The sequence below is a fragment of the Triturus cristatus genome, chromosome 3_1 (genome assembly GCF_964204655.1).
Source record: "Triturus cristatus chromosome 3_1, aTriCri1.1, whole genome shotgun sequence".
Lineage (NCBI taxonomy): Eukaryota > Metazoa > Chordata > Amphibia > Caudata > Salamandridae > Triturus > Triturus cristatus.
Genome location: NC_140583.1, coordinates 715,983,599 through 715,998,444, shown reverse-complemented (window position 1 = coordinate 715,998,444; position 14,846 = coordinate 715,983,599). Strand labels below are relative to the sequence as shown.

At 51.4% G+C, this 14,846-nt stretch overlaps 1 protein-coding gene across 4 annotated transcripts in view; it reads left to right on the top strand.

Annotated features, from left to right (window-relative positions):
* LOC146860839 (synaptotagmin-1-like) overlaps window positions 1-14,846 on the top strand; it is a 343,159-nt gene that overhangs the window by 145,013 nt on the left and 183,300 nt on the right. For 2 of the 4 annotated variants that reach the window (XM_085644802.1, XM_085644803.1), the window contains exon 2: window positions 1,098-1,268. In XM_085644802.1, the coding sequence (XP_085500928.1) occupies window positions 1,098-1,268 (171 nt within the window). Of the gene's footprint in view, window positions 1-1,092; window positions 1,269-14,846 lie in introns of all 4 variants that reach the window. The other 2 variants (XM_085644805.1, XM_085644804.1) reach the window with 1 other exon arrangement.

Below are 14,846 nucleotides of genomic sequence, written 5' to 3'. Positions count from 1 at the left end.
ACAAAAGCACGGTCGAGACTAAAGGCACCCGCCTTTTACACTCCAAAATAAATCTAGAAATAACATTAAAAGAAGTGCCAAGCTTTTTTTATATGTCAACAGCCTGGATTATGGCAGGGTGAGAGATGGAAAGAGCCAAGAAGCCGATCATTTTATTATATTGTGCGTTAAAATCTACAACAACGCGCAGCAGTTTCCAACGCTAGCGCCTGCATGGCGAAATATGAGTGGTTTTCTGCTAGGTCATGTGGTGCACTGTTCTCTTTCCGATCAAATTCCTCCCACACCTTTACAAGCCTTCGTACTGCTGTGTCACCCTCCTTGACTGGTGGGAGAGGACTTCAGTGTTTTTTTTAACCTCTGCAGTCTATTGGCCGGTATTAAAATAATTGCACTCAGATCGGCAGCCCACTTTGAGGTGGGGTGGGGTAGTGGAGCGGAATTCCAGGGAGGGGACGTCATGAAAGTGAAAGCACGCATGACGCGCTGAATGTTACAGGAAAGCATGTCGTGCCTGCAGTAGGAGAAATTTATTTATGAAAATAGTGCTTATAGACTAAATAAGACGTACCGTGTAACAAACGAAGTAAAAGGGCCAGTCCTCATGGGAGGTTACAAATGAAGACAAGGCAGTACTAAGGAGGTACTAAAAAGCCTATTAACAAATCAGAATCCAGCATTTACACAGGATAATGGCACAAGCCAATACAAAATATGGGCGGAGAGTGGGCGGGGTATTAAGTACATACATGGCTCGCAGAGCAGCGCATACTGCCCAAGCTCGACCTAAAAACAATCTTCTAACTAGGAACTTTATTTGGTACCCATGACTCCATGAATAGTGTTAGCGACAATTTTCATGGAAATATTATCTCATTGTATGAAACTGAGAACTACATTGCATCCCACCTTAAGGTTTTGGAAATGTTTAATCCAATATTTATAACATGTGAAGAGAGGCAATGGGGGACTGGTATACAAAAACATTGGCACGGAATAATTGTTAGACTTTACTAGTACTGAACCAAAATATGCGCAGTCTGAGATCGTACATGACAACCACTGGCTTTAACCTCATCTCTTCTCTTTCAGTGCAGCTGACCTATGTGTGGACCGCAGGATGTTCGTATCCCTCTTCCTGACGCTCCCCAGCACAGCGAAGTACGGACTCTTGGCGCTGGCACTGTCCCTGTTCCTTCTTGCGGTCCTGATCCTAGCATGCCAGATGTACAGGTATTACAAATACCGCACAGGCATCAAGAGTGTAGGTAGGTCAAGTTCTCCTAAGCAAAGCACACCGTGATAAGTGAGTGACGCGCCTTGAAAATTTCCTGGTGGAACCATAACACCCATACATATTTGTAGCACTTTCTGGTCTGTCTTATTAGCTTAAAACATTTTCATATTCCTTTTATCCCAGATATAACTCGCATTTCTACATATTTCTGAATATTTTATTGTTTGTGAATTCAATGAAATATTCGTCATTTGTGTATGTGTTCAATGAAAACTAATTTCTGTATTTTTTGTGTGTATTGTTTTGAAGTTCAAATCATCATAGATTTTAGGCAGGAGTCCCCAGCTTCCGGTAATGACTCAGTAGGGGTCCATGGATTCCAGTAATGGTTAAGAGGGGGTCCTCAGAAGTCAAAAGGCGAAGAACCACTGTCTATACCATCCTCACACCTCTTAGGTGGTCCACAGATTAGAGCATGAGAAATTAAAGAAAGTTTGCTCCTAATAGAGACACCTCTAGCACTACTTTATAATTTTTCTTGTTAATTTGTTAGTCATTTCTTAGGTGTCACATGCTTTCACTTGTCACCTGTACCTAAAATAGCCAACTAAAGCAATCATCTGATCAAGTGCTTTTGTTTAATATTTATTCTTTGTGGGATTAACATGAAGAAGTAAATTTACCCAGCGACACCTGAAAATTACAATTGTGCGAAGTTGAACATTTTTTGTAAATGTTGCCAAATTTGTCAAGGGTGCAAACATTTTTCAGCTTACCATTCTCACATAAAAATCACGACTTTTGTGACAGTTTGTCACTTTTGTCCTCATTTGTACACTTTACAGAAAAACGTTAGTGTTCCTCTCCTCTCAACATCATTGTGTATTAAAAAAAAGCTTTTGAAAATGTCAATTTAAACAGGACGGCAAAAAGCGGAGCAATTGTGCAAAAGGTGTCAAAGTTGATATTAGAATCGTCTTTCTACATTTCGACACTCAATGTCACTCCTGCAGCAGAATTTATTTTTTCATGAATTTAGACCGAATCATTTTGCAAATTATTTAAGGGTGTCGTGGAAGGTTACTGTTATCTGTATATTAGCACAATAGTTTTATGAAAGTGAATATTGTCGAGAGAGTTACTGACCTTATGTGCTAATTTATTTACCACGCACTTTACAACATACTATTAATGGGGGAGCATGTTGAATTTTGTAAAGTCTGAATACATTGGCTGATGCCAGAGATGGCGTTTTTGAGCAGGGCATCTCAGAAAGATGGCGCCGAGGGCGGGAGCTCTGCCTCGATATGGGATGATCAGCCCGCATCCACACCAAAGCAACACCTGCAGATGGCCTGAAGTGAACACTCAATCAAACCGTTGATCATCTGGAGTACCACAGGCACGAAAATTCTACAAGACTACCACACTGTTTCCAGCTGGACACCCAACAGGAGGGTGGCCTGAACTCTCATTTTTTATTCCCTAAGAGGAGAATGGAACAGGAGCGATGAAATGCAGTAGGAACAAAATGGCGCCTGCCTGCATGCTGGACATAAACGTTCTGATGCACATGTTCACCATTGCCTAATCTAGTTCAGCTCTTCAATATGTGCAGGCAGGACATCTCCTTCATTCGCTCTGGGACACCTTATGGCACCCACCTACTGCCTAATCTAGTTTAGCATTCCATCTTGCAGTGCTTGCTGTCACATTATTACAGCTGCTGCTCCAAAATGTGTGCCATCATGTGGCTCTACGTAAGAAGGGAAGCAACGCCTACCCACCAGCTATAGAGGACAGGTTTTGTGAACATGTGCAATAGTGACCCTCTAACCTAATGTAGCCTATTGCTGCCTCGGCTCCACATATCAAAATTATCAAGGTGGTCTATGGTCTCAAGCGCAATGAACCATCTATCATGATACACTTTGCACAAACATGCCCTCTCTTCTTGAACAGTTTTGAGCTCCACCAAAAGCTATGCTTCCTCCACCAAAGGACACTGAGATGTACCCTGATGCGCTGGCACCTTACTTAGTGGATCATCACAGATAAGAATGCTTCCTTACTATTCGGTCATATCCTAGTGTCCATGAAGCATAGCACGTTTTTTTGTAAAATCTGCTGTGCTCAAATACCGCAAACTCAGAGTAACTCTTGACAGAACATAGCTGTTCTGAAGAATAAAGATTAGAAAGAAAAAAAGAGAGAAAATAACAAAAGGTTGGGCATATACGAGAACGAAATCAGAACCACCAATCCCAAACTCTCAAATAAATGGTAAATCAGACTCTAATGGCAACTTGGATCTGATCCTGCAAACCTGAGCTTGTCACACCAGAGGGCTTATTGTAATCTGAAACGTCGGTTCTATGGAGGGATGTAAAAACATTTTCAAGCAAAATTGAAGAGGCTGTGTGAAAAATAAGCAAGAGGATGTCTAAGGTAAGCAATTGAAGAAACCGAGCATGCTGACTATGAAAATTGTAGTCCTGGAAAGAGAGCACAGCTATTTGAAATACAGAAATTGAAGGGGTAATTATAGGAAGTTTGGCCTGCCAGAAAACACACAAAAGGATGCAATATCTCATGCAATCTTTTTCAAAATCTCGGTTCCGCAGGTCCTTGGCAGGCAATACAGATACACCCATACCGAAAGGATCTTAGAACATATGAGGAGCTTAAAAAAGCAGCAAAAATTGGCATCTCACTGGACTAAGCAAAATACACTGTCGCCGCCTGCAGGAAAGGGTTCTTGGTCTTAAGAGGAAACATAAGATCATTGAGCATCCCCTTCTCTTTTGTGTGCCAATCTAAGATGAGTATTACTCAAGCAGGAAAAACAACTGTTCTTAATTAACCAACAGAGCTCCAAATTTTAGTAAGCAACTTGTCTCACTCTGAAGTGGATCTCTGGTACTTGATAGACTCATTCTGTTTCCTCTGTTGTATCTCTCCATCTTAGGGCCCGATTATGACTTTGGCGCATTTGCGCCGGCTCTGCACTGGCACGGCTGCGCCCAAGCCATGCAAGGACCGCCAGCCTGATTAAGAGTTAAACTCTTGCAGGTAGATGGTCCTTTTGTCTTTCCCATGGCAGTGCCAGAAAAACAGGTGCCGCAAAAGAAACGGCAAAAATGTTCCAGTGACGTCCATGCTGTGCTGGAACTCGGGGTGCAAGTAGACAGGGGGGCACATGTTATGCCCCCCAGAATGCATCCCCATGGTGGGGGGTCTGGGGGCCCTAGCGGGCCCTCTTAGTTCCTCCACCACCAACCTTTTCATAGCGGCGAGCTCACCAATAAATGGCTGGCGGTGGAGAAACTTGTAATAATCTCAGCTGGATTGTGCCAGTCCTGCTCAGCATGTTACATTAGGCCTCCACCAAACCGGGAACCACAGTTCGCTGAAGCAGGCAGCGGTTCACAGCCGGTATGACTTTAAAAGTCATAATCCGGCAGACGGTGGCCACCGCAAGTGCAGCGGTCAAAGACCACCGCACTCATAGTCAGCTCCTTAGTTATCTGTTCCCTCTCCAAAGATCAACAATGTCCTCTACATAATTTATACGCTCAGTCTCATCTCTCAAGTTCCTTTTTTCTTTGATTAATATCTTGCCTAATCTGCATACCTGCAGTCTACCAAATTGCTGATATTTGCCATTTGGTGACAGTTCATACCAGTTACTGTTCACTACATCGGTGGTCCTTAACCTGTGGTCCACTGACCCCTAGGGGTCCGCAAAGCTTTCTTAGGAAGTCAACAACTGCTGTGAAAATTAAATAATATTGACAGTTTAATTAAGTGTATATAAATAAAAAAGCAAAATGTACAATTGAACATTTACAAACTTTCTGTAAATGTGAAGGAATTTGAAATAGGAGGCTAAAGTTTAATTGAGCTAAGATTGATGCGTGGGAGCAGAATATAGTATGGACGATGAGTGGCCTTCATTTAATTTAGAAATGCTTTCACCTTCCTGTTAAAATTAAACTTTTGATTCGATGGGTTCCAGTAATGATTACGTGGGGGTCCTCAGAAGTCAAAAGGTTAAGAACCAATGCACCATATTTTTAAACTACTCCACAATAAGAAGAATATGAAGCACAAATCCACACTACCTAACGTACAAAGCAATGGCGCTCTCTTTTACATAACATGCTTCTCTACCTGTCCACTGACAGCCAAAGACAAAGGTGCCAATCACGATTCTGTAAAAACCGGGTACGAACCGTCGGACGGAGCAAATTCTCCGTCCGACGCGTACCCGGTCGTCAAAATGTACAAACATGGAATTACGATTCGCACGGAAACACCATTTCCGTACGAATCGTACAAAACCCCGACCGACGAAAATAAACATACAAATGCGATCCGGGAAAGCGCCGACGTGACGTCGGGATGCACGCAGCCTGCCATTCACGAACCAGGAATTACGATTCGCACCGACGTCATCCCGCACGGTGAATATTTTCCGGCTGCCAAAAACTGCCGGGAAATCAGGACGACGCGAACAAGGAGGACCTGTATGCGACGGACAGACAGGACGACGCGAACAAGAAGTACCCGTACGCGACGGACAGACATGGACCCGAACCTACGTGTCATCCCGGCCCTCATTGCAGTCGACCTCCTCTACAGGTTCCGACGCAGACGCCGCAGAAGGTCAGAACAACAAAGGAAGGGGGGAAAGAGGGGGGGGGGTGGCAGCACCAGGGCAGGCCACAAAAGCCCCACCAAAGTCACACAGCACACATGCCCTGGACATACCTGACCCTCAGGCCCTGGTCACTACGAGGGGGTGGGGGCGTGTCCAGCTAAGCCAGCGACCGCCACAACGGAAGTTCTTGACGACGCGAACCGGCAACACAACCAGACAGGTACGTCCCGTACCCATGCCTTAAGAGCGTGGGTACGAGTCGTACCACGCCCACACCTACGTCAACCCAACAATGGCAGGACGGCTCGTACCCACGTGGCAAAGGCCTGGGTACGGCCCGCACAAGCATCACATAGCGTGGGGATGGATACGTACCCCCACCCCGTATGCATGGAGCGTACCCCCAACCCCAACAGTGTAAGTACGACACGTACCCCCACCCGCGTATGCAAGGAGCGTACCCCCCACCCCAACAGTGTAAGTACGACCAGTACCCTCACACGCGTACGCATGGAGCGTACCCCCATGCCAACATTGTACGTACGACAAGTCCCCCCACCTGCGTACGCATGGAGCGTACGTCCCACCCCAACAGTGTAAGTACGACACGTACCCCCACCCGCGTATGCAAGGAGCGTACACCCATGCCAACATTGTACGCATAGTGAGCCTTTGAAGCAATGTTTTTTATTGAGCGGTTTTCGGACTGCAAAGGGTACAACAGTTACACTGTCGCTGCATGTTGACCCTTTTTAATTCACTGACTATTTTGCACGCACAATTTCCCTTTGATTTACCCTCTTTTGAACCCACTCCCCACACACCCTCATGCACCATCCGGCAGTCCTAAAAGATCTCCGACAAAGCGACCCTTCGGGGGACCCGTAGGGAATTGCAGCGCCGGCCCTACGAGGAGCAACCACCCGATGATGAAGCATGACACCCCTTGGGGTGTGTGAGGGCATCAGAGGACAAAAAATCTTTTTTCCCCTCATTTGTGGGCCCGTCACACCTAAGGTTCTTTTGTTTTGTTTTGTTTTTTGTTTTCTTGCTCACATTTTTCTTGTAAAATGCACGGGTGACTTTTTGCACCCTTAAGTATGGGTGACTTATTGCATCCTACTGTAGGAACAGTGTCCTTCGTTGGATTAAAACATTGTACGTACGACACGTCCCCCCACCCGCGTATGCATGGAGCGTACCCCCCACCCCAACAGTGTAAGTACGACCTGTACCCTCACCCGCTGACGTATGGAGCGTACCCCCACCCCAACAGTGTAAGTACGACCCGTACCCTCACCCGCATATGCATGGAGCGTACGTCCCACCCCAACAGTGTAAGTACGACCCGTACCCTCACCCGCGTACGCATGGAGCGTACGTCCCACCCCAACAGTGTAAGTACGACACGTACCCCCACCCGCGTATGCAAGGAGCGTACCCCCATGCCAACATTGTACGTACGACACGTCCCCCCACCCGCGTATGCATGGAGCGTACCCCCCACCCCAACAGTGTAAGTACGACCCGTACCCTCACCCGCGGACATATGGAGCGTACCCCCACCCCAACAGTGTAAGTACGACCCGTACCCTCACCCGCGTACGCATGGAGCGTACGTCCCACCCCAACAGTGTAAGTACGACCCGTACCCTCACCCGCGTACGCATGGAGCGTACGTCCCACCCCAACAGTGTAAGTACGACACGTACCCCCACCCGCGTATGCAAGGAGCGTACCCCCATGCCAACATTGTACGTACGACACGTCCCCCCACCCGCATATGCATGAAGCGTACCCCCCACCCCAACAGTGTAAGTACGACCCGTACCCCCATGGAGCGAACCCACACACGTGTATGGACAAAGCGTACATATTGTTAAATAGGAGGGGTGTGTGCCAATCACTCCCAGCAGTGCCCAGAGTCAGGAGGGGTGTGTGCCTATCACTCACAGCAGTGCCCAGAGGCAGGAGGGGTGTGTGCAGAGGCCTCCCACCAGTGCCCAGAGACAGGAAGGGTGGGTGCAGAGTCCTCCCAGCAGTGCCCAGAGACAGGAGGGGTGTGTGCAGAGGCCTCCCAGCAGTGCCCAGAGACAGGAGGGGTGTGTGCAGAGTGCTCCCAGCTGGGCCCAGAGACAGGAGGGGTGGGTGCAGAGTCCTCCCAGCAGTGCCCAGATGCAGGAGGGGTGTGTGCCTATCACTCCCAGCAGTGCCCAGAGTCAGGAGGGGTGTGTGCCTATCACTCACAGCAGTGCCCAGAGACAGGAGGGGTGTGTGCAGAGTCCTCCCAGCAGTGCCCAGAGACAGGAGGGGTGGGTGCAGAGTCCTCCCAGCAGTGCCCAGACGCAGGAGGGGTGTGTGCCTATCACTTCCAGCAGTGCCCAGAGTCAGGAGGGGTGTGTGCCTATCACTCACAGCAGTGCCCAGAGACAGGAGGGGTGTGTGCAGAGGCCTCCCAGCAGTGCCCAGAGACAGGAGGGGTGGGTGCAGAGGCCTCCCAGCAGTGCCCAGATTCAGGAGGGGTGGGTGCAGAGGCCGCCCAGCAGTGCCCAGAGTCAGGAGGGGTGTGTGCAGAGTCCTCCCAGCAGTGCCCAGAGTCAGGAGGGGTGTGTGCAGAGTCCTCCCAGCAGTGCCCAGAGACAGGAGGGGTGGGTGCCTATCACTCCCAGCAGTGCCCAGAGTCAGGAGGGGTGTGTGCCTATCACTCACAGCAGTGCCCAGAGACAGGAGGGGTGTGTGCAGAGGCCTCCCAGCAGTGCCCAGAGACAGGAGGGGTGGGTGCAGAGTCCTCCCAGCAGTGCCCAGACGCAGGAGGGGTGTGTGCCTATCACTCCCAGCAGTGCCCAGAGTCAGCAGGGGTGTGTGCCTATCACTCACAGCAGTGCCCAGAGACAGGAGGGGTGTGTGCAGAGGCCTCCCAGCAGTGCCCAGAGACAGGAGGGGTGGGTGCAGAGACTTCCTAGCAGTGCCCAGAGTCAGGAGGGGTGGGTGCAGAGGCCGCCCAGCAGTGCCCAGAGTCAGGAGGGGTGTGTGCAGAGTCCTCCCAGCAGTGCCCAGAGTCAGGAGGGGTGTGTGCAGAGTCCTCCCAGCAGTGCCCAGAGACAGGAGGGGTGGGTGCCTATCACTCCCAGCAGTGCCCAGAGTCAGGAGGGGTGTGTGCCTATCACTCACAGCAGTGCCCAGAGACAGGAGGGGTGTGTGCAGAGGCCTCCCAGCAGTGCCCAGAGACAGGAGGGGTGGGTGCAGAGTCCTCCCAGCAGTGCCCAGACGCAGGAGGGGTGTGTGCAGAGTCCTCCCAGCAGTGCCCAGAGGCAGGAGGGGTGTGTGCAGAGTCCTCCCAGCAGTGCCCAGACACAGGAGGGGTGTGTGCCTAACACTTACAGCAGTTCCCATGTAACGCAAAGGGTGGAGTAGCCACAGATACCATGCCCACAAATGTCAGTCAGGTGCACAAAGACCCTGCAGTACATGTAACCACATGTGTGCGAGGCTGGGAGTATACGCATGCATAGCGCAGAAAAGAAAACATGTCCACATGAAGTCATGTCAATAGTCCACATACACAAGTACAATGACTATCAAGAATGCCACGAATGATGCAGGTGGAGACATCGCACAGCATGCATGTGCAAAGTAGAAGGAGTCCGTCACACACCCAGCTAATGTACACAAAGCTCTGCGCTAAATATTGGGAACACCCTGCAGGGAAGATGTCAGGGTACACAGAGGAAGGAATACACCTTTGGACAATTTCACCATGCAGCAACTGCTTACATGAACACAGAAACCTAGCAAACACCGTGTGATGGCACACAGATCCCAGGGTCCCCCCTATGACCAGCACACTACTACATTTCCCACACAACCAACACATGATCACCACCCAAAATCATGTAGCAGCCCCACCAACAGCAATATCAGAAAAGCAGTAGTGTTCAAAGGAAACAAAAATGGCTTTAATCAGCATGATCAAAAATTGTATGTTCGTATAAGGTTCAATATTTACAAAGCCCATTGGGCAGTCCAGAAGTCACAGCTGGATGGGGGACACAGTGGGATGCGTGTCCCCTAGCTTGCCTGCACAGTTACATTCCGTCGTCTTCCACAGGGGTGAGGGCATCATGTGGGGGGGAAGAAACAGGCACCGCAGGGACAGGAGGGTGAAGGGTAGGCGTCGTGGGTGCAGGGATGAAGGACTCCACCACAGGGGGTGGGGCAGGGCCAAAGGCGGAGGCCAGGATCTCGCTGCACACCTTTGCAAGGTCCTCCAGGGAATCCCCTGCACCCGAAGGAACCACAGGCCCCAAGGAGGGGGGGGGTCAGAGGGATGGGTCGCAGCGCCACTGGGGGAGGGGAATCAACCACCCTGACTGAGGACTTCCTTGACCGCTTGCGTGGTGGCGTCACTGTGGGGCTCAGGGACAGAGCGGCCATGAAGGAGTCTTTGGGGGAGATGTGGCCAGGAGAGCTGAGGGGAGGGGATTTGGAGGGAGTGGATTGGGTGGAATGCGGACTCCCACTCTGGCTGCGTGTCACACGTTTGCCCCCCGACCCAGTGGGTGTGCCTACTTCACCCTGTGTGTGCGTGTCAGGAGGTGTGCGGTGGACCTTCCCTGCTGGCGTGGTGCCTGTGTGTGTTGTGGTGGGTGCATGCTGACGTCTGGGTGTACGTGGGACAGGCATGGGAGTGGGAAGTGTGGATGGGGCAGGGGTAGGGGGTGGGACGTAGCGCTGCAGGAGACCCACTGCTGCAGTCAGTGTCGAGTCTATCGACCTCAGCAAGCTGCGTTGGTCAGCCTGCGATGAATGAATGCCCTCCATGTATGCCTCCATGTTGTGCAGCACTTGGCTGTGGCCATGGAGGACATTAAGGATCGCAGCCTGACCAACCTGCAACTGCCGCTGGATGTCCACAGACTCGGCATTGGCGGCAGCAGTGGAGACAGGGGCAGGGGGTGCGGTGCCTGGCAGGAAGGAGACATGTGGTGACCGGGCACGTTGGGAAGGGACACGAGCAAGTGGGAGGCGGCTGATGGCAATGGAGGGGGCGGGGCGAGATGTAGTGCCGCTGTCAGCTGCTGGTGCAGCCGCCGCCCACTCGGAGAGATCATCCTCGGACCCGTCAGCTTCATACTCTGTTGTGCCAGTCGACAGGTCCCCGGGTTCACTCTCCTCCACCTCAGTCCCACTTGATGTGCCAGCCCCGATGTCACCGCTGGCACTGGTGCTCGGTCCCTCTGCTCCGTCTGTGCCCATGTCTCCCTCCGTGTCCCCCGACGATGCTGTATACATATGTCACATGAGTCCAATCTACATAGGTCACAGTGCATAGCCTGAAACAAAAGAAGAGTTACATCTACAAAACAAGGTACATATGTAGGGCATGCAAGACACAGTTGTTTGACCCACCATGCCACCGAAAAACTATGGAGAGCATGACACAATAGCAAATGAGATGGAATGGAATTTTGACTGAGGAGCAAGGCCCTGGGGACAATCCAGCACTGCATCTGCACCACACAGCGTGGCAGGAAATAGGGATGAGCAGGGACCATATCCAGGAACAAGAGGCACATGCAGCATAGGTCATACTGAAAACATGCCCACCATGACTGGCCCACTGCACCTTGAGTGCATGTCCAGACAAACATCACACACTGGCCAGACCTAGCAAGGAGATATCAGGTTGTGACATGAAGGCCATGCCCGCACCACCCACCCCCTACATGAGACTATTATTTGGAGACACAGGAAGCACATACATCCCTTAGTCTGGGTGAAATACACATGGGATGCAACAAATCAAGGTTGCACACAAAATACCCAAGGTGCGCCTGTCCAAATAATCATGTACAAATGGGCATCATCAGATGATTGTAACAAGACACACAGGCAATGTCCACCGTGAGTATGAACAAGGAAAATCAGGTCAGTCTGTACAGTGGACACTTGTACTACATTTCACGTCAATATACATTTGGCCAGGGGACAATGGCACAGAGCACAACCTATGCTGTAGACACAGAGATTGTCAACATATTCGGATTACACACATGATACCTAGGAAAATATGCCCCTGGGGACAGTAGTGGCCACACAACTCCATGCTCCAGAATGGGAATGACTGCAACACACGCTACCATGCACATCATGTCACAGGCCACCACATAGGACATGCGTGCTGTAAGGCCTCACACTTGAGAGACTAACTCCCATGTCTGGACTCAGCATTAGTGCCAACTGACATGGAACCCACAAGACCAGAACTGGACAGGGCACAGGCAAGGTCCCAAAACCTGTTACACACCACCCCCACACATGATGCTGCAGGCATTGTACACGTGGAGAAGGTGCCAGGCTACATAACCTTGTGACGGAGTGACTTCACACAGACCAGGGAACACATTGCAAGGAGGGGAAGGGAGGCAGGAGAGCACTGCAATACTGTGGGTAACAGGATCTGCACAGCACCATTAAACCCTGGCAGTGCATCCATGGAACAGTGCACTTACAAATGCTGGTGAAACACAACAAACACACATGTACCTACCCCCTTCCTGCTGCTGCATCTCCTGTAAGCGCCTGTCCATGTCTGGAAATACCACCGCCAGCACACGCTTGTGGATGTGGGAGAGACGGCGGCGCCCGCGGTTCTTATGGCTCTCAGGTGAGTCCCCCAGCAGGACCCGTGCGATCCTCCGCGTCCAGCACCGGATATCCTGCCAGCGTTTCCTCACCTGGGACAGGCTCCGCCTCCGACCATCCGCACTCCTCACGGCACTGACGGCGGTCAGCCAGATCTGCTCCTTGGCAGAGGCGCCTACCTGTGAGGATGAACAAGTGACACTACATCAATACACCTGCAACATGTCACAGAGACACATATGGGAACAAATTAGCTGGTTACAACAAGGCATGTCATGCAGCCAACGCATTGCACCTTTGCCATAGGGACATACTCCTCTGGGGAAGGGCAAAAGCAGTACGTGCCAGTGAAAGTACACAGGTGGAATGAGGGCAAAGACACAATCAATTATCAAGGCTCACACTGTGCATCACACCCACCCCTCCTGACTCTGGGCACTGCTGGGAGTGATAGGCACACACCCCTCCTGCGTCTGGGCACTGCTGGGAGGACTCTGCACCCACCCTTTCTGTCTCTGGGCTCAGCTGGGCGCACTCTGCACACACCCCTCCTGTGTCTGGGCACTGCTGGGAGGCCTCTGCACACACCCCTCCTGTCTCTGGGCACTGCTGGGAGGATTCTGCACACACCCCTCCTGCCTCTAGGCACTGCTGGGAGTGAAAGGCACCCACCCCTCCTGTCTCTGGGCACTGCTGGAAGTGATAGGCACCCACCCCTCCTGTCTCTGGGCACTGCTGTGAGTGATAGGCACCCACCCCTCCTGTCTCTGGGCACTGCTGGGAGTGATAGGCACCCACCCCTCCTGTCTCTGGGCACTGCTGGGAGTGATAGGCACCCACCCCTCCTGTCTCTGGGCACTGCTGGGAGTGATAGGCACACACCCCTCCTGACTCTGGGCACTGCTGTGAGTGATAGGCACCCACCCCTCCTGACTCTGGGCACTGCTGGGAGACATCAGGCATTCCCCCCCCCGGGACCCCCCTACAGTACATAGCATGTGTGTCACACCTGGACACAATGGCAGAAGTCACTGTCGCAAAAAAAGGGACACAGTCTGTGCTAGTAGCTCTGCACTCACCTGATACCCTGGTCGCCCATACAGCATGGGGTACTGTGGGAGGATCACATCCAGCAGAGCCATGTTCTCCTCCAGGGTGAAGGGCTGTGCACAGGAGTACAGAGTGATTGGTCACTCACATTTGCATCCTATGTTTCCTCCAATCCCTTCAAACCTAGCAGTGGGTTCTTATTGTGTTTTTTTCTTCAGCATGATGTCAACCCCACAAACACATTGCAACAAAGTAGATTCATTCCAACTGACTTCTGCTGTGCACCTTCCAGAACAAATTCAAACTTAAAACTTGGTCTCCATGACAACCAGCATGCATGTAGGCCTTAATACTTGTCCCTCATGTGTCCCCTATGTAAAATTGAGCTTCACCCACAGGTACGGTGCGTTCCGGGCCCCTAGGGCACCCCAAATGCATAGCAACGGCCCGTACACGTGTGCGTACGTTCACTATCACCATGGGTGTCCTCGCGTATGCGTACTCGTACGGGCGTGTGTACGGGCCGTACCAGTACGAGTACGCATACGCGAGGACACCAATGGTGATAGTGCACGTACAGGCGTGTGTACGGGCCGTACCACTATGGGTGTCCTCGCGTATGCGTACTCGTACTGGTACGGCCCGTACACACGCCTGTACGCTCACTATCACCATGGGTGTCCTCGCGTATGCGTACACGTACTGGTACGGCCCGTGCACACGCCTGTACGTTCACTATCACTATGGGTGTCCTCGCGTATGCGTACTTGTACTGGTACGGCCCATACACACGCCTGTACGCTCACTATCACTACGAGTACGCATACGCGAGGACACCCATAGTGATAGTGAACGTACAGGCATGTGTACGGGCCGTACCAGTACGAGTACGCATACGCGAGGACACCCATAGTGGTACGGCCCGTACACACGCCTGTACGTGCACTATCACCATGGGTGTCCTCGCGTATGCGTACTCGTAGTGATAGTGAGCGTACAGGCGTGTGTACGGGCCGTACCAGTACGAGTACGCATACGCGAGGACACCCATAGTGATAGTGAACGTACAGGTGTGTGTACGGGCCGTACCACTATGGGTGTTCTCGCGTATGCGTACTTACTGACCGTACGCATGCCTGTACGCTCACCATCACTATGGGTACACATACGGCAGCACTCCCATAGTGATATGGGAACGTACACAGGCCCTCTTAGCAGCAGTACGGCGGTTTTCACACATCACAGTGGTGA